Below are 22,842 nucleotides of genomic sequence, written 5' to 3'. Positions count from 1 at the left end.
CACAGCAATAACCCTGGTATACTAAAAACAATTGATAAATAGGCTAACGGAGGCACTGCACGCTCTATAACAAAATGGCCGCCGTCCCTCTTGAATTGAGGATACTTCCTCCTCGCTTACGTCAGACGGTCGCCCTCTAGTGGTTGGCCCTCTGGAAGATTGGACTCGCGACGGGGCGTCACTGTGGCAACCAGGAAGCCTGGAACGCATACAGCTGAATTGTGGGAGCCACCGGGCGGAAGTGATGATAGAGAGGAGACAGGAAGTTGTTCGGGCTGAGGGAGGTCTGCAACTCTACATCCAGCCTAGAACATTTTATAGATTAGAATGTTTTTATGGGCTGAAGGAGTTTATTTTGACAGGATACCCCTATAAATATCCAAGTAAAAGCCCTTGGGAACATGCCACGTTGGTTTATCCCCATCTATGACAACAAACTTTATTTTATTTATTACAGACATTTATATAGTGACATCAATTTACATACTATACACCAATCCCTGCTCTCAAGGAACTAACAATATAAGGCCCTTAAATCAGAACTAAAACCACAGATTTCACAGTTTCCACAAACAGGTACGTTCAAGGCATGCTGTGGTTGATAACTGTCACAGTTGCTTGTGCTCTCAACCGAGCTGTCAAGCCATCCAATTGCTGGTGTCATAACTAATCACATGTGTAGCTGCACAGAGGCTAAGATGGCAGCTTCATGTAAAGAAGAGGAGGGTTTAGTTCCACTTGAACTCACATACATACTAGGGTTGCCACCTTTTGTTCAAGTCAAACCCAAACACTTTAGCGGAGCACACCAATTTTTTTTTTTTATAGTATAAACTATAGATATATTTTGCTATTAAATTACATTTCTAATCATAGGAAGTTAATAACAAGAGTCCCCCTTTACATCAGAGCCCACAGAGTTCCCATTTTTACATCTGAACTCGCTGAGTTCCCTTTCACTGTAAGGGGGGACTCTGCAGACTCTGATGTAAGGGAGAACTCTGGGGACTCTAACATAAGGGATGCTCTGGGAACCCTCATGTAAGGGGGAACACTGAGAACTTTGATGTACGGAGAGGACTCTGATGTAAGGGGGAACACTGTGGCCTCTGGTTTAAAGGGGAAATCTGATGTAAGGGGTTCTCTGAGAACCCTGATTTCCCTTAGTGTACTCACGCAGAGGCAAGAGAGAGAAGGGGGGAGACTTCAGTCACAGACAGGGATGGATGGTGAGCTCACTCACCCCTTGGCAGTCAGCATCTCTCATCCAGATGTATCTGAGGCTGCTGAATTAAAATTTTTCCAGCCCCAACTTTCCTTTTCTGAGGCACAGCACCGGGGATTGGAGTGTGGGCAGACCCAGAGGGGTAGGGGTGGGGGGGAAGAGGTGCTGATCAAGCCCTCTCTCTTCTCCCATCTGTGTGTGTGTTTCGGGGGGGGGGGGGGGGGTTCGTGCTGGCTTTGAGCAGTGTGAAAGAGTGTAACATACACTTTCAGCTTAGACAACTGCAGCCAGCAACCCCGCAGGGAAGCCATAGTACAGTCTAAATAATGTGTCCGGGTTTCAGGCAGTCTGAAACCCAGACGCATGACTCCAAACCCGAACTGTCCGGGTGAATCCTGGACAGGTGGCAATCCTAATACATACACATACTAGGGCCAGTTTAGACAGGAGTGAATAAGCCTACTAGTGGAGGAACTCCCCATTACCAGAGGAAAAACACGCAAACTCCATGCAGATAGCGTCCGACTCTTGATTAAGGATGACCTAAGTTCACCCCCAACTCCTGGGAAATGGATACACATGATAGCAGGGGAGTTGGTAACATCATTGAACCAATATGGCTATGTGGACATTTTTGGTCAATTACATTTTTGGGGAATTCCACAGCTGTAGCTGGGTGGGCCGGCGGCCTGCTATCACGTGACAGTTTCTCATGGGTTTGACCGAAGTAGAAAAGATGTAGCTGTATAGCCGCACTCCGAATTATTCAACTTTATTTCAAAAATGTAATTAAAATCATAGCATCTAGGCTGGTAAACAGACTAACTGCACAACCACTGACATGTTTCACACCGAACACGGTGCTTAGTCATAGCTCTTCTCATGGGTTTGACCTGAAGCTTAGCTCATCCCTAGATTTAAGCTGAGCACTCCAGTGCTGGAAGGCAGAAGTGATAGCCACTGAACCGTGGTGCAGCTCTCTTCCCCTCTGTAGAGGGATTAGGAACACCAATGCTGTAATCCAGTCATCACCAAGTGGACTTCTTATGGTTACATTTTAACACCGTCTTCTGAAAATTCACAGGAGTTTGGATGTCTAGACGTGTACAATAGTGGGTACGACTGGTATTAAAGAGGGGTATGTCATATGTTAACTTCTTGCTGACTCCGTAACGCATTTGGTTGCAGGAAAAGTTGGCTTTAACACCAAGCCACCACACGTGTTCTCCACACGGCCTAAGATTATGTGCTGACAGTACTCCTAGCACACCAACTAAGCTGTCACCAACAGCTCTTGGTCATGGCTTCCGATTGTGACCCAGTGGGACAGGCTCCTGATCATGTGACTACTGTAGGAGCCAATCACAGCATTCACATGACAGAGAAGCCATGTGGCCCTCCCGGGAAATAAAGCCTACTTAAAGTGGAACTAAGCCTCCCAGTATTCTCACCTCCACACATGACAGAGAAGCCATGTGGCCCCCCGGAAAATAAAGCCTGCTTAAAGTGGAACTAAGCCTCCCAGTATTCTCACCTCCACACATCACAGAGAAGCCATGTAGCCCTCCGGGAAATAAAGCCTGCTTAAAGTGGAACTAAGCCTCCCAGTATTCTCACCTCCACACATGACAGAGAAGCCATGTAGCCCTCCGGGAAATAAAGCCTGCTTAAAGTGGAACTAAGCCTCCCTGTATTCTCACCTCCACATATGACAGAGAAGCCATGTAGCCCTCCGGGAAATAAAGCCTGCTTAAAGTGGAACTAAGTCTCCCAGTATTCTCACCTCCACACATGACAGAGAAGCCATGTAGCCCTCCGGGAAATAAAGCCTGCTTAAAGTGGAACTAAGCCTCCCAGTATTCTCACCTCCACAGACAGAGAAGCCATGTGGCCCCCCAGAAAATAAAGCCTGCTTAAAGTGGAACTAAGCCTCCCTGTATTCTCACCTCCACCTCTCAGCAGTGTGGCTATTACATCCTTCGCTGGCCGCTGTTATTTTCTCCAGTGTTGATTTTTTAGCCTCTTGATTGGCCAGTAGAGGATAACGTCACGCCTGCACATGTGCACAGGAGTCATTTTGTTACAGTTGAAGTGTGTCGGGAATGCACAGTTGATACAAAATTGTGAGCAGGCAATAAGTTTGATTATTGCAGAAGAAAAATATTGTGTCCCCAGCATTAAGAAAATTTAGTGGAGCAGGATGGAAAAAGAATTTGGAACAAAATTCTGACAGTGTATGTGGTTTTCACTTGACAAAGTTCTTTCACTCTTAAATTTAATGTTAAAAACAAACATTGCTCCATGTACATACAGATGGAGCCCACCCAAAACTAAGCTTGAGTCACCCAATTCTTCATAGGTGACCTCTTAAATGGCATCTTTCCACCGCTTCCTCAACCGACAGAGACCTCCTTGTGTGAGAAGGACTCCAGCTCTTCTCTTCACTGTCCATATCCTCATGCAGTCCTCTAATATCTGTCTAAAACCTTCCATCACTGCCTCACGTAGCTTCTTCCTTGGCTGCATCAGCTGTCAAATTGTGACTTTTCATAAGACATTAGGAGTGGCCAAAATTGAACTAGACTGACAACCTTGTAGCCTCTTCACAAATACTCAAACACTCCACCAATCAGGCAGTGATACATCTGAAGGTGTCAAAACTTGTAATGCTTCACATGATACAGCCCTTCTCAGGCAGGGAAATCTTGAAAGTGACTGTAAAACACAGAGAAGGGAGCAAACACTTGGTGCATTACCAACACCACTTTTTATTAAATCAAAAAGCCGGAAACATATTCACAAACATAAAGCAAAACAGGCATATCAAATAACAACTCTAGCCATGGGACGATTTCATCTAACATATATGCCAAAGTTTTCAGGTTGACATGTTTCGGAGGGCACGCCCCCTTCTTCAGAGCTAACTTAGCTCTGAAGAAGGGGACCTGCCCCTTAAAACGTTTCAGCCTGTTCCATCCTGTTTGTGAGTATGTTTCTGGCTTTTTGATACAATAAAATAAGTAATGCACTAGGATTTTGTACCCTCCTGTATGTTTGACAACTTTGTAGGCTCCCGACACTCAGCAACCAAAACTGCAAGTCTTCTGCTCTCAGAGGGAGCACCACTCCATCATCAATATTAATGTAGCATGAAATAATGTATTACGTGTATAAATAAGGACCTTTTTAAATTAAACAATAAATCATGTTAGGGTGGATTAATCACCTCTCTTGTTTTTGTCCCATCAGATCCTCAGCTAAAAATTTAGACCTCTTGTAGATTGCTGAATAGGGCCAACCATATTAATTCCAGATGTGCCTTGAAGTAAAAGTCCATTGCCCATTTCTGCTGGGAAGTGATGCTAAAGCTACATAATCTTCGTTAATTGCATCTCTTAAACTCTGCTGATGTCAGTAAAGAAAAGAATGGCAGCTTCTTTACAACGTTGGGGATAACCCAGCCAACACCAGTAAGCAAAGATATGGGAGCCTCTGTACAACGTTGGGGATAATGCTGCCAATGCCATGAACAAAGAAATGGAAGCTTCTGTACAACTTGAGAACAAACCAACCATCTTTAACAGGCCTGTCCCTTTATCTGGGAATTCCCAGTGTTGAAGCTCCTCTAATGACTGACTGTCCAATGAATGAGGACATCCTCTTTATTATTAGTTTTGGTGATGAAACCATAGCCTTTGCACATGCTAAACTATTTTACAGTACCTTTTAGTGTAAGATTCCTGGCTGAATCATATATATACTTGCAGCCATGACTGAATTAGGCTTTGTGGTTTGTCTGGCCGAGATTCCACTACCACACACTCATTGTCCACTGCAGGAGATGCTTGGTTTTCAAAACTGGGGCTGGTGAGTTGAGTCATAATGCACTAGTGGGTAAAATGTCCCACACTTCCAGCTTGGCTGGAGGCATCAGTGTTTTTGGATTAACCATGAAGCCCTTGCTAAGAGTGTTCACTTAAGTTTATCTCCCGCCCACCCTTCACTTGTATTTACCTCCAGGGCACAACACATTTGTTATTTTTGTCTCCTGAATGGATATAAAGTCTTCCAGCAGGGAGGGTTCCCTCATCCCGGAGTTGGAATTCCATCTGGCATGAGATCACTATCTTCTTTGCAGTTTTTCCCATTCTGAACATAGAAGAAAAATTGGACGATTGACTTTTTAGGCACCATACATTAATAGATTAAAATTAAATTTTTTTATTTACAAAATATAAACAACGCAAAATTGTTACAAGACATTTAAAAAAAAAACAAGATAGATCAGAAAAACATCCCTATAATGTTCCTACTATTTTGGGACAGTACTATATTGAGATAGATCATCGACAAAACATTCTCTACAATGTAATAAATAAACCAAAATATAGTGGAGCATCAAGAGGGGTTCTGATGTGATGTTATACTCTTGCTCGACATGTTTCATGTGTACCACACGCTTCTTCCGGAGCTTATAATTCTGATCAGCTAGTGAAAAACAAAATATACATACTATAATCGATCACAATACAAAACATACCATATATAAAGTAAATATAGTAAAGCTAAAGGATGGTTCAGCACAGCCTGGTAGATGGACCCAAAACACCAGTGCAGTAATAAGGCAGTGGAATAAAGACACCATGGGGGCGTGTGTAATATAATACAAAGAATATATACGGTAGTACTGGGGGGACTAAAAAGGGTATATCAATTAATAAGGAGACTTACTGAATAAATATGGAAAAAATGGTAATAATGATTCCCTGGGGGTAGAAATTTCCAATACATAAGGACGCCAAAATCTAGGCAAGAATATTCTTACGGCAATGACCGCCCACAATCAAAATTGTTGTTGTAGCTTGAGCATCTTGGTGCCACCTCCTCTCCTGGCATCAATGAGGCTCAGTCATACAGATCTTTTTTGTAAAGGATCTTGTGCTTCCCTTTTTTTTTTGCGGTTCTTTCAAAGTTAATTAAATAACGTTTTTTAATAGTAATAATATTGTTCATTTATCTTCAGTTGATGTATTTAGGAGGTTTCAGTGCAGACTTGGATGGCCCTTTTATACCGGTGCTTTTTGGTAGTGGGTGACACTGTGTGGCCACCCAGCGTCAGGGGCTTTATTGCCCTATTGACGCTGTAGGCTGTTCTGGATGGATTAGGTATGTTCCCCCTGCCATCCTCCCGATCAGCTGTGTGTTGGCTGCCTCGTCCGACAGTTCCCTGCGTACTGTTCGCACTATAACGAGTGCTGCGCAGGCGCGGGGTTCTTCTGTCGAGCGCATGTGCAGAAACACTTTCTGGCCAGCCTGGATGATGTCACATCGGCGGTTCACGCCGATTGGATGACTACGGGTGGGACGTGTGTATTTAGACACGCCCCCCCCCCCCCCCCCCGCATTGTGCTGCCTGTGGATGACTGTATCCCTTATCAGCGTCGGCGGTGTAGGACGCTTTACTCGGGGAGGATTTAGGATTATCATTACAGGTACATTTCTTTTTTGATATGCTGCCTCTGCCTCCTTGGTAGTGTGTTTATTGCTTCTTGGCTGCAATGGATTTCTGGCTGTCATGCCCTACATCCATTGGTCTATTTTTATAATTACCACTGCAGATTGCAGATATTTATGGTGGCTACCGCTCTTTCTGGCAAATTCAATCCTAGCCATCCCTTACCAATAGATGAATTTGGCCATTTCATTTTACACTATCGTGGCTAATATCCATGTTTACTTCACCTCTATTACACTGGTGAGTAATCTATGGATCTCTTTATGTGTGCCTTGCTTGGGTTTTTTTTTTATTTTTTTAATGGTTTATTAATTTTTATTGTTATTTGTTACTTGCAGTTCACCTAGATGGTCTATCTTATGGATTAAGGGTTTTGATTGTGGGCGGTCATTGCCGTAAGAATATTCTTGCCTAGATTTTGGCATCCTTACGTATTGGAAATTTCTTCCCCTTTCTACCCCCAGGGAATCATTATTACCATTTTTTCCATATTTATTCAGTAAGTCTCCTTATTAATTGATATACCCTTTTTGGTCCCCCCCAGTACTACCGTATTTATTCTTTGTATTATATTACACACGCCCCCCATGGTGTCTCTATTCCACTGCCTTATTTCTGCACTGGTGTTTTGGATTCAGCTGTGCTGAACCATCCTTTAGCTTTACTATATTTACTTTATATATAGTATGTTTTGTATTGTGATCGATTATAGTATGTATATTTTGTTTTGCACTAGCTGATCAGAATTATAAGCTCCGGAAGAAGCGTGTGGTACACGCAAAACATGTCGAGCAAGAGTATAACATCACCTCAGAACCCCTCTTGATGCTCCACTATATTTTGGTTTATTTATTACATTGTACAGAATGTTTTGTTGATGAACTATCTCAATATAGTACTGTCCCAAAATAGTAGGAACATTATAGGGATGTTTTTCTGATCTATCTTGTTTTTTTTTTTTTAAATGTCTTGTAACAATTTTGTGTTGTTTATATTTTGTAAATAAAAAAATAAATTTTAATCTAGTAATGTATGGTGCCTAAAAAGTCAATCGCCCAATTTTTCTTCTATGTCCAAATTTAAATCTAGGACGTGGCACGCTTTTTGATGTTGTATCCACCTTACCACAGGGTGTGTTGATATATGTATAATTCTCTCGATGTTTTTTGCATTCTGTCCTTTTAACTGCCATGATCTTGTCCCCTGGTGAGGTTCAGGGACAACTTCGATGGGCTCATACTCCACTAGGTTGGCTGCCCCTTGTTCCCTGGTGAGCTTATCTTTATTTACCCATTCACCCTTGACACCAAAAGTTCTTGATGTTTGTGATCAGCCTGACTCATGGACAGTTTTGAGCTCTCCTTTTACCAGGATCATGGCCAAGGTCACTGTGTATGTGATACACCATCAAATTTCAGTGATTTTCTACCTAGACGCTCTCCCAATTTTCACAAAAAACAAAAGAAAAGTTACTTTTTGGACCTCCAGTTAGATCTGCAAACCTTTTTAAGCTGTGGGTTGGCTGGTGAAGCTGCAAAAGTCTTCTCTCAATGAATCGATCATCTTTCTGGGGAATCAAGTAGGCTCAAAAAAAAATTCTCTCATCTTAAAATTAGTTGTTCTAACTAGAGAAACTAGAAAATCATCAAAACATTCTGTAATTCTGTAAGATGTTAGTGTTGATGACGTCAGCTATTCCAGTGATTCTGTGGGCCCAACTTCACTGCAGGAAGTTGAAGGCCCTTCTTCTGGCACTGTGGTACAGAAAGAATTCCCTTGACAACCTTACTACCTCACTTCTTGTAGTAATACTAGGGCTGCAACTAACGATTATTTTCATAATCGATTAGTTGGCCGATTATTGTTTCAATTAATCGATTAATCGGTTAATAACATTAAAAAAAAAAAGTGGGCCAAATTGACGTTCATTTCCAACCACAGTGACTGGACAATTTGGAAATAGAAGACTTCTTACTCAAAGGAATTTTCAGACAGTGTATGTGGTTTTCATTCAGAAATTATTCATTTTAAAAACAGAATGTTAAAAACAAGTGAAACTTTCAAACAAAATTCTTTCCTTCAGCAAATGTACAAAGATTTTTCATCTGAATATTCTCATCTGAAAATTGATCTGTGTGGCCAGCATAAGGCTCGGTACACACCTATTCAGTTTGCTTTTGATCTGTTTCTGCAGTGCTTTTTGCTGTACGTTTGAATTTTTGCGCACGCGATTTTACTGCAATTTGCATTTTTGCATTTTTTTTGGGCAGATTAAAAAACACAAATTGCTGCAAAAACGCATTACATGATTTTCTGCAGCTTCTCCATTGAAGTATATTGAACCAATAAAGCATAATTTTGCATTAAAAGTCCCTGACCCTTTCAGATGTGAACGTGTCCCATAGGAAACCATGTAAATGAACTGTAGTGCATTTCTGCAAAAAGCACCAATAAACACATATAGGTGAACCAGGTCTAAGACTAAGTTTAGTAACATAATGGGGTTAAAAAAACTAAAATTAGCCCTTTATAGTACAAAAAGAGCAGATAATCACTACTGGAAGGGGTTCATTTTTTTACTGTAGAACAGTGAAAGTAATATTTACAGTAGCTATTTGCTCTTTTTGTACTATAAATGGCTCATTTTTTTTTTTAACCCCATTATGTTACTGGCCGATTAATCGATTATGAAAATAGTAATCGATTAATTTCATAATCGATTAGTTGTCGATTAATCAATTAGTTGTTTCAGCCCTAAGTAATACAAAGCCTTACCTGCTTGGGGGACCACAGGAACATCCAGACAGGAAGACAATGAGCTCAGGGCAATCCTCACAACAACCACTGATGCAAGTGCATGGGGCTGGGGAGTTTACTTGTGCTCTTTCAGGTTTAGAGTGATTTGCATTTAGATATCAGGTTGTCCTCAAATTTATAGAAGCTTTTAGCAGTAGGCAAAGTGCTTAAGGCCCTTCAGAGCCAGATCAGATAGAAAAAAGTTGTGGTCTAGGCAGACAACATCACTGCAATGGGTTATCTAAACCATCAGATCTTGGACTGTGCAGAGCAATTTTGAATACCTCTGAGAACTGGGCACATCAGAGGCTCTCTAAATTTATTGGCGGATTTTCTAAACTTTTAAATGCCCTTAGTGCTAAAAACTATAATAATATTAAGTTTCACAGCTGCACTCGGTGACACCAAAATAAATCTATTGTGCAATATTGTTCTGCTGTGCCTTTAAGACTGAAACCAAAACATGAAAGCAAACATCCAAATATATAGAAGTGTATAGATCAAGATGTGCAGTAAATATATAATCACCATCAATGATTATTGATCATCCCATTAAGATGGGATTGGCCCCTTGGAAATGTCTGTTTGGAGGAAGCACATCGGGTCTGATCCTGTGCTGACCTCATTGCGCACGCTGGAGCTGGAGCCAGCGGCACTGTTTTCCGTTTGACACTTGCGATTAAATGGAGATATTGTAAGTAGATACACAGTTATTTTTATCTATAAAGCAAGCGGTTTTACACTATGGAAAGCTGTTATGTGTTTTCTTTGCCAGACTAACATCTGTGAAGCGACTGAGGTGATCTGACTGGTCTCCCTGTTGGTGTGCCCTGTGGTTACCCTATTGCTGAATTCATTGATGGCAGCATTGTCTACGCATTCTAAGGCGTTTTTAAACCACCTGTAATTTGAGGTCTCCCTGTCTGGCAAGTTGCTACTAGTGGCAAGGTGGTGGATTTCATTGGGGGCATTTTAAGTAGATCATCCACTTGGATGGACTTTCTGGGACTACTTTATGTGTGATATCACCAATGGTGTTTGTGTATTCACATCTTGATCATTTTCTACAAACTGCAAGGGCCCTTTCACATGGGCAGACTCCGGCAACGGATCCACCTAATTAGCGTGGAACCTGTCTGCTGATCCTCGCTAAGCAGGCGAATGACAGGTCCGTGTCTGCTCTGCTTATGCAGGAAGGACACGGACAAAGCCCGCTCTCCTCTATGGGCAGTGAGATGTAAACAGACTGCCTGTCCATTTACATCTGACTGTCATCTGATCTGATAGACGGATGCATCCCCATCTGTCTGTTTTTAGCAGATAGGACCAGATCAGATGTCGGCTAGTGCAATGGACCCATGTCCATTTACACTGGCTGCTCCATAGAGGACAATGCATGGTCCAATAGGGTCCGCCTAAATAACTGACAGGTGGAACTAATTGGTCCACCTGTGTGAAAGGGGCCTAAGTCCAGATCTATATGGTAGGACTAAGGAACTTTGTTCTTTAACATTGTTCCATGGCAGTTCCGGGGGTCCTGGCTTTAGTTCCTAGCTGGAATATTATCTGCATGACATTTGTATAGCTTTCTTGGCATCATTAATAATGGGTCAGTCCAGATAAAAGTGATACTTTGGTAACCAGTGGAACCATCAAAGGAAAGAGAATTAAACTTTATGTTTATTAGTTGGTAGACATTACCGGACAGAATCCATCCAACTGTAGTTGTAGTCAAATGTACTAAGCCCCAGGTATATTTTCTAAACATAATTCCACGTGGACAATCTTATCTAGTCAATATCTATCCCAAGCCATGTCATAAACAGAATTGCTCAGATGAGAGCCACTTCTCCCTGGCAGTACTGGGGTCGCCGGTTTGAATCCCAACCATGACACTACTTGTCTGGAGATTGCATGTTCTCCCTGTGCCTGCGTGGGTTTCCTCTGGATACTCCAGTTTCCTCCCACACTGCAAAGACATGCTGGTAGGTTAATTGGCTCCTGTCAAAATTGGCTCTAGTATGTGCATGAATGTGAGTTAAGCTGGGTACAGACTATAGTTTTTTTTTGGGTTGTACGAAAAAAACTGTCAGCTCCGGTCGGAGCCACTGCACTAACCATGTGGGGTTAGACAGCCCCCAGCCAGAACACTCCAATTAGCGCTCTCTGCCACTGGCTGAGAGCACTAATCAGGAGCCGGTCGGCTGCTGGTTTTCCAGCATGCACGTCTGACAGACCGACATACACACAGGCCGAATGTCAGCCATTTTTTTTTTAACTGCCAAATGTTTCCCGACATTCTGCCCGTGTGTACCGGGCTTTAGGGACTTTAGATTGGAAGCTCTTTGAGGGCAGGGACTGATTTGAATGTACAACATATACATGGAGTGCTGTGTAAATTGATGGTGCTATTTAAATACCTATAATAAATAAATAAATAACATTATACATGAGGGCTATGGGTTGTTGATGGTGGTTGGATTGTACCAGACTGACCAGTCCCCTCTGAGCAGCTACACTTGTCTAAAGAGAACAAAGACAAATAAGAGACAGCACTGTCAGCCTCTAAATATTGTATTTTTATACTACTGTCACTACATGCTCTGTCAGTTTCATTTTCATTGAATTTATCTAAAAGAACATTATGCAACCAATTAAAGGAATGCTTAAACTAGAACAAAAAAAAAAAAAAAAAAAGACACCTCCTTTCAGTTGGCTACAATGCCAAAAACTGAACCAGTAAATATAAACTGTAGTCAGGAAATAAAAATAAAAGTAATAGCCATATGCTATCATTCATGTCCACAAATAGGCAAAAAAGAAGAGTTTTCTTTCTACCTCAAGAAATATAAAGATTTAGCACAAATGTAGAAAACACCTGTGTGCACGCGCAAGTTGCTCGCCTGGCGTTTTTTGACACAGGAGTCTCCGATCAAGAGGAGCCAGAACCGTTTTACTCACTCGGGAAACGCGTGCAGGTTACTGCTTGTGTGGAGGGGCAAATGTCTATCCAAACTTGGTTTGCTGGTAAAATTTCTCTCGCACACAGGACATGAATATTGACGGGCACCCGAGTGACTCATTCGATGCCTGAGAAGTTGAGACCTTTCAGTAAAACATTTCCCACATTCTGAGCACAAATGCGGCTTTTCCCCGGTATGAGTTCGCTGGTGTGCAATAAGATGGGCTTTTCCGGTAAAACACTTCCCACACTCCGTACACGAGTATGGCTTTACCCCTGTGTGTGCCCTCTGGTGTACGATCAAAAAGGCTCTCTGGCTAAAACACTTTCCGCACTCCGTACATGAATACGGCTTCACGCCTGTGTGGGTCCTCTGGTGTATAGTAAGATGGTCCCTCCTGGCGAAACGTTTCCCACATTCTGTGCATGCATATGGCCTCTCTCCTGTGTGGGTTCTCTGATGTAAAGTAAGTTTGGTCTTTTTGGAAAAACATTTCCCGCATTCCGAGCACGAGTACGGCTTCTCTCCGGTATGAATCCTCTGATGTTCAACGAGACTTCCTTTCCAGCTAAAACATTTGCCACAAATGGAACACGGGAACACTGGACCCGCTCTGTGATTTGGAAGATGGGTTAGAGGAGGTGGCTGATTGGTTAAACTCATTCCATGTGTGGAAGGATGAGTAAATAGATCTGTACTGAGAAGTATTGGATGGCGATTTGAGGTAACAGTGTTTTTCTCCAGAGCCACTGTTGTGATGTCATTACCATCTATTTCATTTTCTGGAAAGAGGATATGGTGTTTCTTTGGGTTATAACCACTGCCTTGAACATCTGCAGTAAAGAGGGGCGGGAGAGGTAGGGTTGAAGTACTGTTGAACACAAGCTTATTTACATGAAAAGTGTTTTAAAATATACTATTTCTTAGGGACCTCTGTGTAGGGACATGAAGGCACCTCCTAGTGCACTCTCTTGAAGCCATGGGACCACTCTGTGTAAGGACATGTAGGCACCTCATTGGGCCGCTCTGTGTAGGGTCATGAAAGCACCTCCTGGTGTACACTCTTGAAGCTATGGACCTCTCTGTGTAGGGAAAAAAGGCACCTCATTGGACCTCTCTGTGTAAAGACAAGAAAGCATCTACTGGTGCACTCTCTTGAAGCCATGGGACCTCTTTGTGTAGGGACATGAAGGCACCCAATTGACCCTCTCTGTGTAGGGACATGAATTCACCTCCTGGTGCACTCTTGAAGCCATGAGATCTCTTTGTGTAGGGAGATGAAGGCGCCTCCTAGTGCACTCTCTTGAACCCATGGGACCTCTCAGTGTGGGGACATGAAGGCACCTCCTAGCACACTGTCTGGAAGCCATGGGACCTCTCTGTGTAGGGACATGAAGGCACCTCATTGGACCTCTCTCTATAGGGACATGAAGGCACCTTTTGAAGCCATGGTACTTCTCTGTTTAGGGACACAAATGTGCCTTCTAGCGTACTCTCTTGAAGCCATGGGACCTCTCTGTGTAAGGACATGAAGGCACCTCATTGGCCCTCTCTATGTAGGGACACAAAGGCACCTTTTAGTGCAGTCTCTTGAAGCCATGGGACCTCTTTGTGTAGGGACATTTAGGCACCTCCTAGTGCACTGTGAAGACATTTGACCTCTTTGTGTATGGGCATGAAGGCACCTCATTGGCCATCTCAATGTAGGGACACAAAGGCACCTCCTAGTGCACTCTCTTGAAGCCATAGGACCTTTCTGTGTAGGGACATGAAGGCACCTTATTGGACCTCTCTATAGGGACATGAAGGCACCACCTAGTGCACTCTCTTGTAGCTATGGACCTCTCTGTCTAGGAAAAAAGGCACCTCATTGGAGTGTAGTGACATGAGGTACCTCATGGTGAACTCTCTTGAAGCCATTGGGCATCTTTGTGTAGGGACATGGAGGCATCTCCTAGTGAACTCTCTGGAAGCCATGGGACCTCTCTGTGTAGGGACATGGATTCACCTCCTGGTGCACTCTTTTGAAGCCATGTGACCGCTCTATGTAGGGACATAAAAGCACTACCTGGTGTACACTCTTGAAGCTATGGACCTCTTTCTGTAGGGAAATAAAGGCACCTCATTGGCTCTATCTGTGTAGGGACACAAATGCACTTTCCTGAAGCCATGGGACCTTTCTATGTAGGGAAATGAAGGCACCTCATAGGACCAATCTCTATAGGGGCATGAAAGCACTTTCTTGTGAGCTCTCTTGAAGCCATGGGACCTCTCTGTGTAGGGACACAAAGGCATCTCATGGTGCACCCTCTTGAAGCCACATGACCTCTCTGTGTAGGTACATGAAGGCACCAACTGGTGCACTCTTTTGAAGCAAGGGCTTACCATCATGTTACAGATCTTAACTGACAACACCATCCATTCAAGGCATACAGTGGTGTGAAAAAGTGTTTGCCCCCTTCCTCATTTCCTGTTCCTTTGCATGTTTGTCACACTTAAGTGTTTTGGAACATCAAACCAATTTAAACAATAGTCAAGGACAACACAAGTAAACACAAAATGCAATTTGTAAATGAAGGTGTTTATTATTAAAGGTGAAAAAAAATCCAAACCATCATGGCCCTGTGTGAAAAAGTGATTGCCCCCCTTGTTAAAACATACTATAACTGTGGTTGTATACACCTGAGTTCAATTTCTCTAGCCACACCCAGGTATGATTATTGCCACACCTGTTCACAATCAAGGCATCACTTAAATAGGAGCTGCTTGACACAGTAAGGTCCACCAGAAGATCCTTAAAAGCTACACATCATGCCGAGACCCAAAGAAATTCAGGAACAATTGAGAAAGAAAGTAATTGAGATCTATCAGTCTGGAAAGGGTTATAAAGCCATTTCCAAAGCTTTGGGAATCCAGCGAACCACAGTGAGAGCCATTATCCACAAATGGTGAAGACATGGAACAGTGGTGAACCTTCCCAGGAGTGGCCGGCCGCCCAAAATTACCCCAAGAGCGCAGCGACGACTCATCCAAGAGGTCACAAAAGACCCCACAACAATGTCCAAGGAACTGCAGGCCTCACTTGCCTCAGTTAAGGTCAGCGTTCATGCCTCCACCATCAGGAAAAGACTGGGCAAAAATGGCCTGCATGGCAGAGTTCCAAGGAGAAAACCACTGCTGAGCAAAAAGAACATCAAAGCTCGTCTCAATTTCTCCACAACACATCTTGATGATCCCCAAGACTTTTGGGACAACATTCTGTGGACCGATGAGACAAAAGTGGAACTCTTTGGAAGGTGTGTGTCCAAGTATATCTGGCGTAGAAGGAACACTGCATTTCATAAAAAGAACATTATACCAACAGTAAAATATGGTGGTGGTAGTGTGATGGTCTGGGGCTGTTTTGCTGCTTCAGGACCTGGAAGACTTGCCGTGATAAAAGGAACTATGAATTCTGCTGTCTACCAAGAGATCCTGAAGGAGAATGTCCGACCATCTGTTCGTGTACTCAAGCTGAAACGAACTTGGGTTCTGCAGCAGGACAATGATCCTAAACACACCAGCAAGTCCACCACCGAATGGCTGAAGAAAAACAAAATGAAGACTTTGGAGTGGCCTAGCCAAAGTCCTGACCTGAATCCTATTGAGATGCTGTGGTATGACCTTAAAAAGGCCGTTCATGCTCGAAAACCCTCTAATGTAACTGAATTAGGACAATTCTGCAAAGATGAGTGGGCCAAAATTCCTCCAGGACGCTGTAAAAGCCTCATTGCACGTTATCGCAAACGCTTGGTTGCAGTTGTTGCTGCTAAGGGTGGCCCAACCAGTTATTAGGTTTAGGGGGCAATCACTTTTTCACACAGGGCCATGATGGTTTGGATTTTTTTTCACCTTTAATAATAAACACCTTCATTTACAAATTGCATTTTGTGTTTACTTGTGTTGTCCTTGACTATTGTTTAAATTGGTTTGATGTTCCGAAACACTTAAGTGTGACAAACATTCAAAGGAACAGGAAATGAGGAAGGGGGCAAACACTTTTTCACACCACTGTAAATGGTGTTGTTTTACAACTAGTTAAATAGCTTTCATAGATGCTGTACAATATTTTTAATTTTTCATTCAGTATCACCTGTGTATAGCTCACCTGTGCTGATATTTATAGGCATTTCATCCTCCTCAATTTTCACACATATTACTTCATCGTCCTCTGCACTGACTATAGCACTTGCTCTGGTCTCTGTGAATAAAGATGAGAGTGAAGCCCCCTGTACAGAGATGTATGAGAGTCCCCAGAGAGTGTGTGTGTGGTAACCCCCAGTTCAGCTAATCCCCCACTCAGTAGTAACCCCCAGCTCTGCCGATCCTCTGGTTTTCTGGTCCTCTTGGTCATGTCTCTTGGCTGGTAACACACAATGACATGATATGAGGAGGAGAGCTATACGAGTCTAATAGAGGTTGATGGCTCCTAACTCCCGACACTGAGCATATACTGTCTCCTCATTACTGTCAACTGTTAGAGGAGGGGGGAGAAGAAGAGATTGTTGTAGTGGCTGAACAAGGAGAATCTGAGACTCTTTTCTGAACTTTGAGCTTATTACTCACCTGTGCTGATCTCTGGAGGGATTTCCACCACCTTACATGGCTCATGATCCCTCACATATACCTCTTCTACTTCCTTTCTAGCTTCTGTTCTACTGTCAATCTGGCGTGCATCCAGTGAAACCTACACAAGAATGAGAAACATTCCTTCAATTGTTGTCCTATTAACCATGAAACATAAAAAGCAAAAAATGCTTCTGTCATAATCAGAGGTAAATAGATACTTTACTCTGAATACAGAAAGTAACCAAGCTTGACTAGACTGGATAGTGAAGATATTTTATGGCTGGTTATGCTATGAGCATGATGTGCATCCATGAACTCAATCCAGGAAATTCAGGATTAAGAGGTGCATGTCATTTTAGCTAAACTTTATTATCACCTTTTAAACCCTACCTGATAATGATGAGGGATCTTGTGTTGTTCCCGAGTGGAATTCCAGGAATACTGAGGACGCGGGCATCTGTCTGGGGGATTTCTGTTACTGGATCCATCTGCAGGAAACACACACACTGACTGAATATATTGTTTCTATGTCTTTATGTCAGAGGTGATGTGCAGAGGGGCAATGTTTCAAGTAATAATCACTCTTGCCTTGAAATGCTGAGGCCTGGAGTCCCACCATGGACACATCCTGCATAAAATTTGTAGGCTCTCCCCACCTTGGTGCACATTTCCTCCAAGCAGACTGGTTTTCTCCTACAATCCAAACACAAGTGAATAGGTTATTGGAACCCATACTGATCTGATTGTGTGTATGACGATGGGAGTAACTTTAGTTGGAAAATGTTGGTACCATTGAGAAATAAAAATCTAATTGGATCCTTACAAGAAATGAAAGTCTCCACTTACCTGGTGATGTGAGGGGTGGCCGGTTCACCATTGTGATGTCCTTGAACAGATCCATGTGTCCTCCTAAATAATCCCACTCCTCCGTGGAGAAACAACCAGCTGCATCCTGACACCTTATAAGAACCTGACACACACAATGATACAGTCACCATCCAGACACATCCCTTGTCTGTTAATGGAGAATGTCCCAGAATTCCCGGCACCGCTCACCTCTCCTGTCAGCAGTTCAATGATCTCACTGGTGACTTCCTGGACCTTCTTGTTCTTTCTCAGCGAGTTAGATGGAGGCTCCATAACGGGGCTTCGAATCTTCGCCATATTGGAAGCAACCAAGCCTTCAGATAACTTGAAAGCTATATAATTCTACATTGAAAGCAAAATATAACAGCATTCAAAGGAAACATTTTCAATTAACAACAAAAGCCTCGGGAATGCCCAGGAAAAAAAGCAAAGCCTACTTACCACCAGCTCACAGACAACCGAATAAACCTGTCTAACAGTATGCATTAAAAACAGGGGTTTAGTCCACAAGCATTTGCAAATGCATGTGTGAGCCACGTCACGGCACCCTGGTATCTGTAGTCCTAACACTAAAATATGAGTGTCCCCACAGTGGAGGCGCATGCACGCATTGGCCTTTGCAGCCATTATGCTATTTGCTGGGTGTTTGGTGTGCTCCTGTACCTTTAAAAAGGGGTGGCCCCCCCTTCAGTCCACATGCCCTCATCTATCCATCAGAATGCATGTACCTCCACTGTGGGGACACTCATATTTTACTGTTAGGACCACAGATACCAGGGTGCTGTGTCGTGGCTCTCGCTTGCGTTTGCAAATGCGTGCGAACTAAACTCGTTTTTAACGCATACTGTAAGCCCCTGTACACACGGTCGGAGATTTCCACAACCAAATCCGTCGGATTTTGTCCGTCAGATTTAGTCCGACGCATTGTGTCCGAAACTGTTGCATACACACGGTCGGACTAAGTTGTCGAAAGATCCGATCTTTCAGAATGTGATGACGTAATTTTGTTACGATGGGACTACATTCAGGCTAGTAGCCAATAGCTTTGATGTAGGAATTTGATCTGAGCATGCGTGGCACTTGGTCCGATCAAAATGCTCTACACATGATCTGATTAGGTCCGACCGGCCCAGTTGGTCGGGAAATATTTCCAACATGTTGGAAAATTGGGTACGATGGAGATTCGGACGGAATCAGTCCGATGCATACCACACACAGTCGGATTATCCGACGACACGGTCCGATAGGGCACATTCCGACGGATTCTCCGACCGTGTGTACAAGGCTTTAGACAGGTTTATTCGGTTGTCTGCGAGCTGGTGGTAACTAGGTTTTGTTTTTTTCCTGAGCATTCTCCAGGCTTTTGTTGTCACCTGTTTTAGCCCTCCAATGCTGCTTACTGTGATATAGATGAGGTTGGTGGCAAGTTTTTTGTTATCACATAAACATTTTCAATGCATTCAATTTAATACACTTACCATTCATTTCACCTCATTGGCCATGTCTGTGTTTTATTACTACAGATAAGAGTGCTGTCATGTGACCTCCCAGAATCCTCATCAGCTCCCCAATCAGGTCTGTGTTTTATTAATAAAGATAAGAGTGATGTCATGTGACCTCCCACAATCCTCCTCACCTCTCTGGTCAAGTCTGTTTTATTATTAGAGATAAAGAGTGATGTCATGTGACCTCCCAGAATCCTCCTCACCTCTCCAGTCAGGTCAGCATTTTATTAATGGAGATAAGAGCGATGTCATGCGACTTTCTAGAATCCTCATCACTAGGGATGAGCTCAGGTGTGTTCAAATGGAACATGTGCAGAGCCTGCCAGGAAGTCGGCACAGCGCTGCGCTAATCACAGGCAGTGAGACATTGCCTGACCTCTGCAGCCGCACATCGGGCCAATGTCTCACTGCCTGTGATTAGCGCTGACTTCTTGGCGGGCTCAGCACGTGTTCCATGTGAATACGTCTGAGCTCATCCTTACCTCTCCGGTCAGGTCTGTTTTATTATTAGAGATAAGAGGGATGTCATATGACCTCCCACAATCCTCCTCACCTCTCCAGTCAGGTCTGTTTTTTATTAATAGAGATAAGAGTGATGTCATGTGACCTCCCAGAATCCTCCTCACCTCTCCGGTCAGCAGATAGATGATCTCCATGGTGAGGTTTAGTATCCTCTCTGTGGTATGTTTCCTCTCCATCTCCATCTTTAGTCAGGTGATTTATGCAGAAGTTTTCCCTAGTATTATTATTTTACCTTGAATCGAGTTGTGTTTTCTGTTCTATGAAATAGAAAGGGGCAATACTAAAAAATAAATATGGACCCAAATATAAAAGCAAGCATTGCAGATCTTTTTCATTTATTTCTCAAAGGAGGCTTCAGCTGTATGGCTATAAATACACTCTGCAATAATCATTGTCTCTACAGAGATCCCAATACAGCAGAGGAAACCAATCCCTCCTCCAGTGCAGAGCCTGCTGACCCCTGACTATAGGGGACACCTAACCTGACCCACAATAGTACTGATCCTCCTTCTCTATCCAGTCCACACAGAGTACTGGGAACCCCTTCTCACATAATAAGAAGACATCATTACCTCCTCCTCACGCATCCTCCAGTGTTACAACCTCTTCAGGAAGTGCTTTGAACTGAAAATATTTCAGCTAACAATTCCTCTGGCTCTGGGCTACAACAAAATGGCCGACAGCCTTTCTGCACGGAGACACTTCCTGCCCCCACATGGCAGATGTGCTCCTGAATGTATATAAATATATATATTTACTGTACTGGCCACTATTTCTGCCTTGCTAAAGGAGATTTTTTTTTAAATAATCGTTTTTTTTTTTTTTTGCTGTATTCAGTTTTTGTGTGTGTGTGTGTGTATATATATATATATATATATATATATATATATGTATATGTGTGTGTGTATGTGTGTGTGTGTGTATATATATATATGTATATGTGTGTGTGTGTGTATAGATATGTGTGTGTGTGTGTATATATATATATATATATATATATATATATATATACTTTATAATATATATTTATGTATCTATAGCTATCTATCAATTTTATTCATTTTTCTTTAGCTATATCTAATTTTTATTTAAGGCCACTTTCACGCTAAGGCGCTTTACTGACTTTTTTGCGCTAAAAATATCACCTGTAATGCTCCTCTTTTGCAGCCCCAGTGTGACAGCCGAGTGCTTTCACACTGGAGTGGTTCACTTGCCGGACATGAAAGAAAAGTCCTGCAAGCAACATCTTTGGGGTGGATCGGGAGCTCCTCCACCTCCCCTGCCATTGAAATCAATGGGAATTGATGCCGAAACGAATTCGGCAGCGGCGCTTTCCGCATACCTCCCCACTTTTTGAGATTGGAATGAGGGACACCTATCAGCAAAAGTATGCAGGCATAGGGCACACCCCCTGTCACGCCCCCTTAAAGGAGAATTGTACAAAAAAAAACAAGATTGGGGTTAAACCCACAAGTGCTTTTTAACCACTACTATTCCTTTATATTGGCTTTTGGAATTTACAAATGCAGCAATTTAGAAATCAGATGAAAGGTTTAGCAATAGGGTTGCCACCTTTTCTTCAAGCCAAACCCGAACATTTTAGCGACACAGGGCACATTTGTATTCGTAGTATATACTATAGGATTATAAAAGACCTGGGACACCTTTGGGTGCCCCAAGGAGAGTGGTAATGCAGCTCGCAGTGGCAAACAGTGGGTGCGGCCAAACTGCTTTTGCTGACATCATGCCCCCCCCCCCCCCCCCCCAGTGATGCCAAACCTGCCCCCAGACAGAGTCCCGCAGCTCCCGGATAGCAACAGATTCTTTGTGTGACTATCTCAGTTACTTGGGGGAGCACAGCTCAGTCTAAATAATGTGTCCGGGTTTCAGGCAGATTCAAACCCAGGCACAAGATTCCAAACCCGAACACAAGATTCCAAACCCGAACTGTCCGGGTGAATCCTGGACAGGTGGCAACCCTATTTAGCAATGGGAAACACTTTTTAATAGAAAATCAGGGACAGTTGGGAGCTATGCTTTTCGGGTGCTTTTAACCCTTCTCTCAGCCGCTAGCGGGGGTTAAAAGCCCCCCCCCCCCCGCTAGCAGCTGAAAAACGCAGCTATAAAAGTGGTAAAGCGCTGCTAAAACTAGCAGCACTTTACCGATAACGCCCTCCCACCACAGTGTGTAAGTAGCCTTAGTGGCTACTATTTCTGCCCTGCTAAAGGAGTTAGATGAAGGAAAATACCTTGTTGATGCAAGAGGTCAGAGGTGAATGGGCAGACTGCTTGGAGATGCTAGAAAGGCAACAGTAACTTACTTACTCGTTACACCCAAAGTATGCAGAATATCATCTCTAAACGCACAACACATCGAACCTTAAAGCAGATGGGCTACAGCAGTAGAAGATCACACTGGGTGAAACTCCTGTCAGCTAAGAACAGGAAACAGGCTACAATTCGCACAGGCTCACCAATATTGGACAATAGAAAGTTGGAAAAACGTTGTCTTGAGTCTTGATTTCAGCTGTGACATGAGATGGTAGGGTCAGAATTTGGCATAAACAACATGAAAGCATGGATCCATCCTGCCTTATATCAACAGTTCAGGCTGGTAGTGATGTAATGGTGTGGGGGATATTTTATTGGCACACTTTGGTCTCCTTAGTACCAACTGAGCATTGTTTGAAGAGGAAGTAAACTCCTGTGCATAATTTGTACCTATAGGTAAGCCTATAATAAGGTAAATATCTCCTAAATGTACACCGTTTAAGCAATATTTACATTGCATGCAGCTGATTACGTAATCAGGGCATGCACTCTGAAGGAACGGCCACCCAT

At 43.1% G+C, this 22,842-nt stretch overlaps 1 protein-coding gene across 1 annotated transcript in view; it reads right to left on the bottom strand.

The window, feature by feature from the left end:
- Window positions 1-12,092: 12,092 nt before the first annotated feature.
- LOC143957186 (uncharacterized) overlaps window positions 12,093-22,842 on the bottom strand; it is a 50,775-nt gene continuing 40,025 nt past the window's right edge. Inside the window, exons 9-16 of the mRNA XM_077467335.1 lie at window positions 20,106-20,183; window positions 18,164-18,316; window positions 17,954-18,077; window positions 17,696-17,800; window positions 17,498-17,595; window positions 17,105-17,225; window positions 16,647-16,739; window positions 12,093-13,332 (exon numbers count right to left, since the gene is read on the bottom strand). Of these exons, the coding sequence (XP_077323461.1) occupies window positions 12,494-13,332; window positions 16,647-16,739; window positions 17,105-17,225; window positions 17,498-17,595; window positions 17,696-17,800; window positions 17,954-18,077; window positions 18,164-18,316; window positions 20,106-20,183 (1,611 nt within the window). The 3' untranslated portion in view covers window positions 12,093-12,493. The remainder of the gene's footprint in view (window positions 13,333-16,646; window positions 16,740-17,104; window positions 17,226-17,497; window positions 17,596-17,695; window positions 17,801-17,953; window positions 18,078-18,163; window positions 18,317-20,105; window positions 20,184-22,842) is intronic.

Source organism: Lithobates pipiens, unplaced genomic scaffold (assembly GCF_037356315.1).
Source record: "Lithobates pipiens isolate NorthernLeopardFrog02 unplaced genomic scaffold, aLitPip1_a1.2 Scaffold_51, whole genome shotgun sequence".
NCBI lineage: Eukaryota > Metazoa > Chordata > Amphibia > Anura > Ranidae > Lithobates > Lithobates pipiens.
Note: the sequence above shows the minus strand (reverse complement) of the source record. Positions and strands in the feature narration are given on the sequence as shown.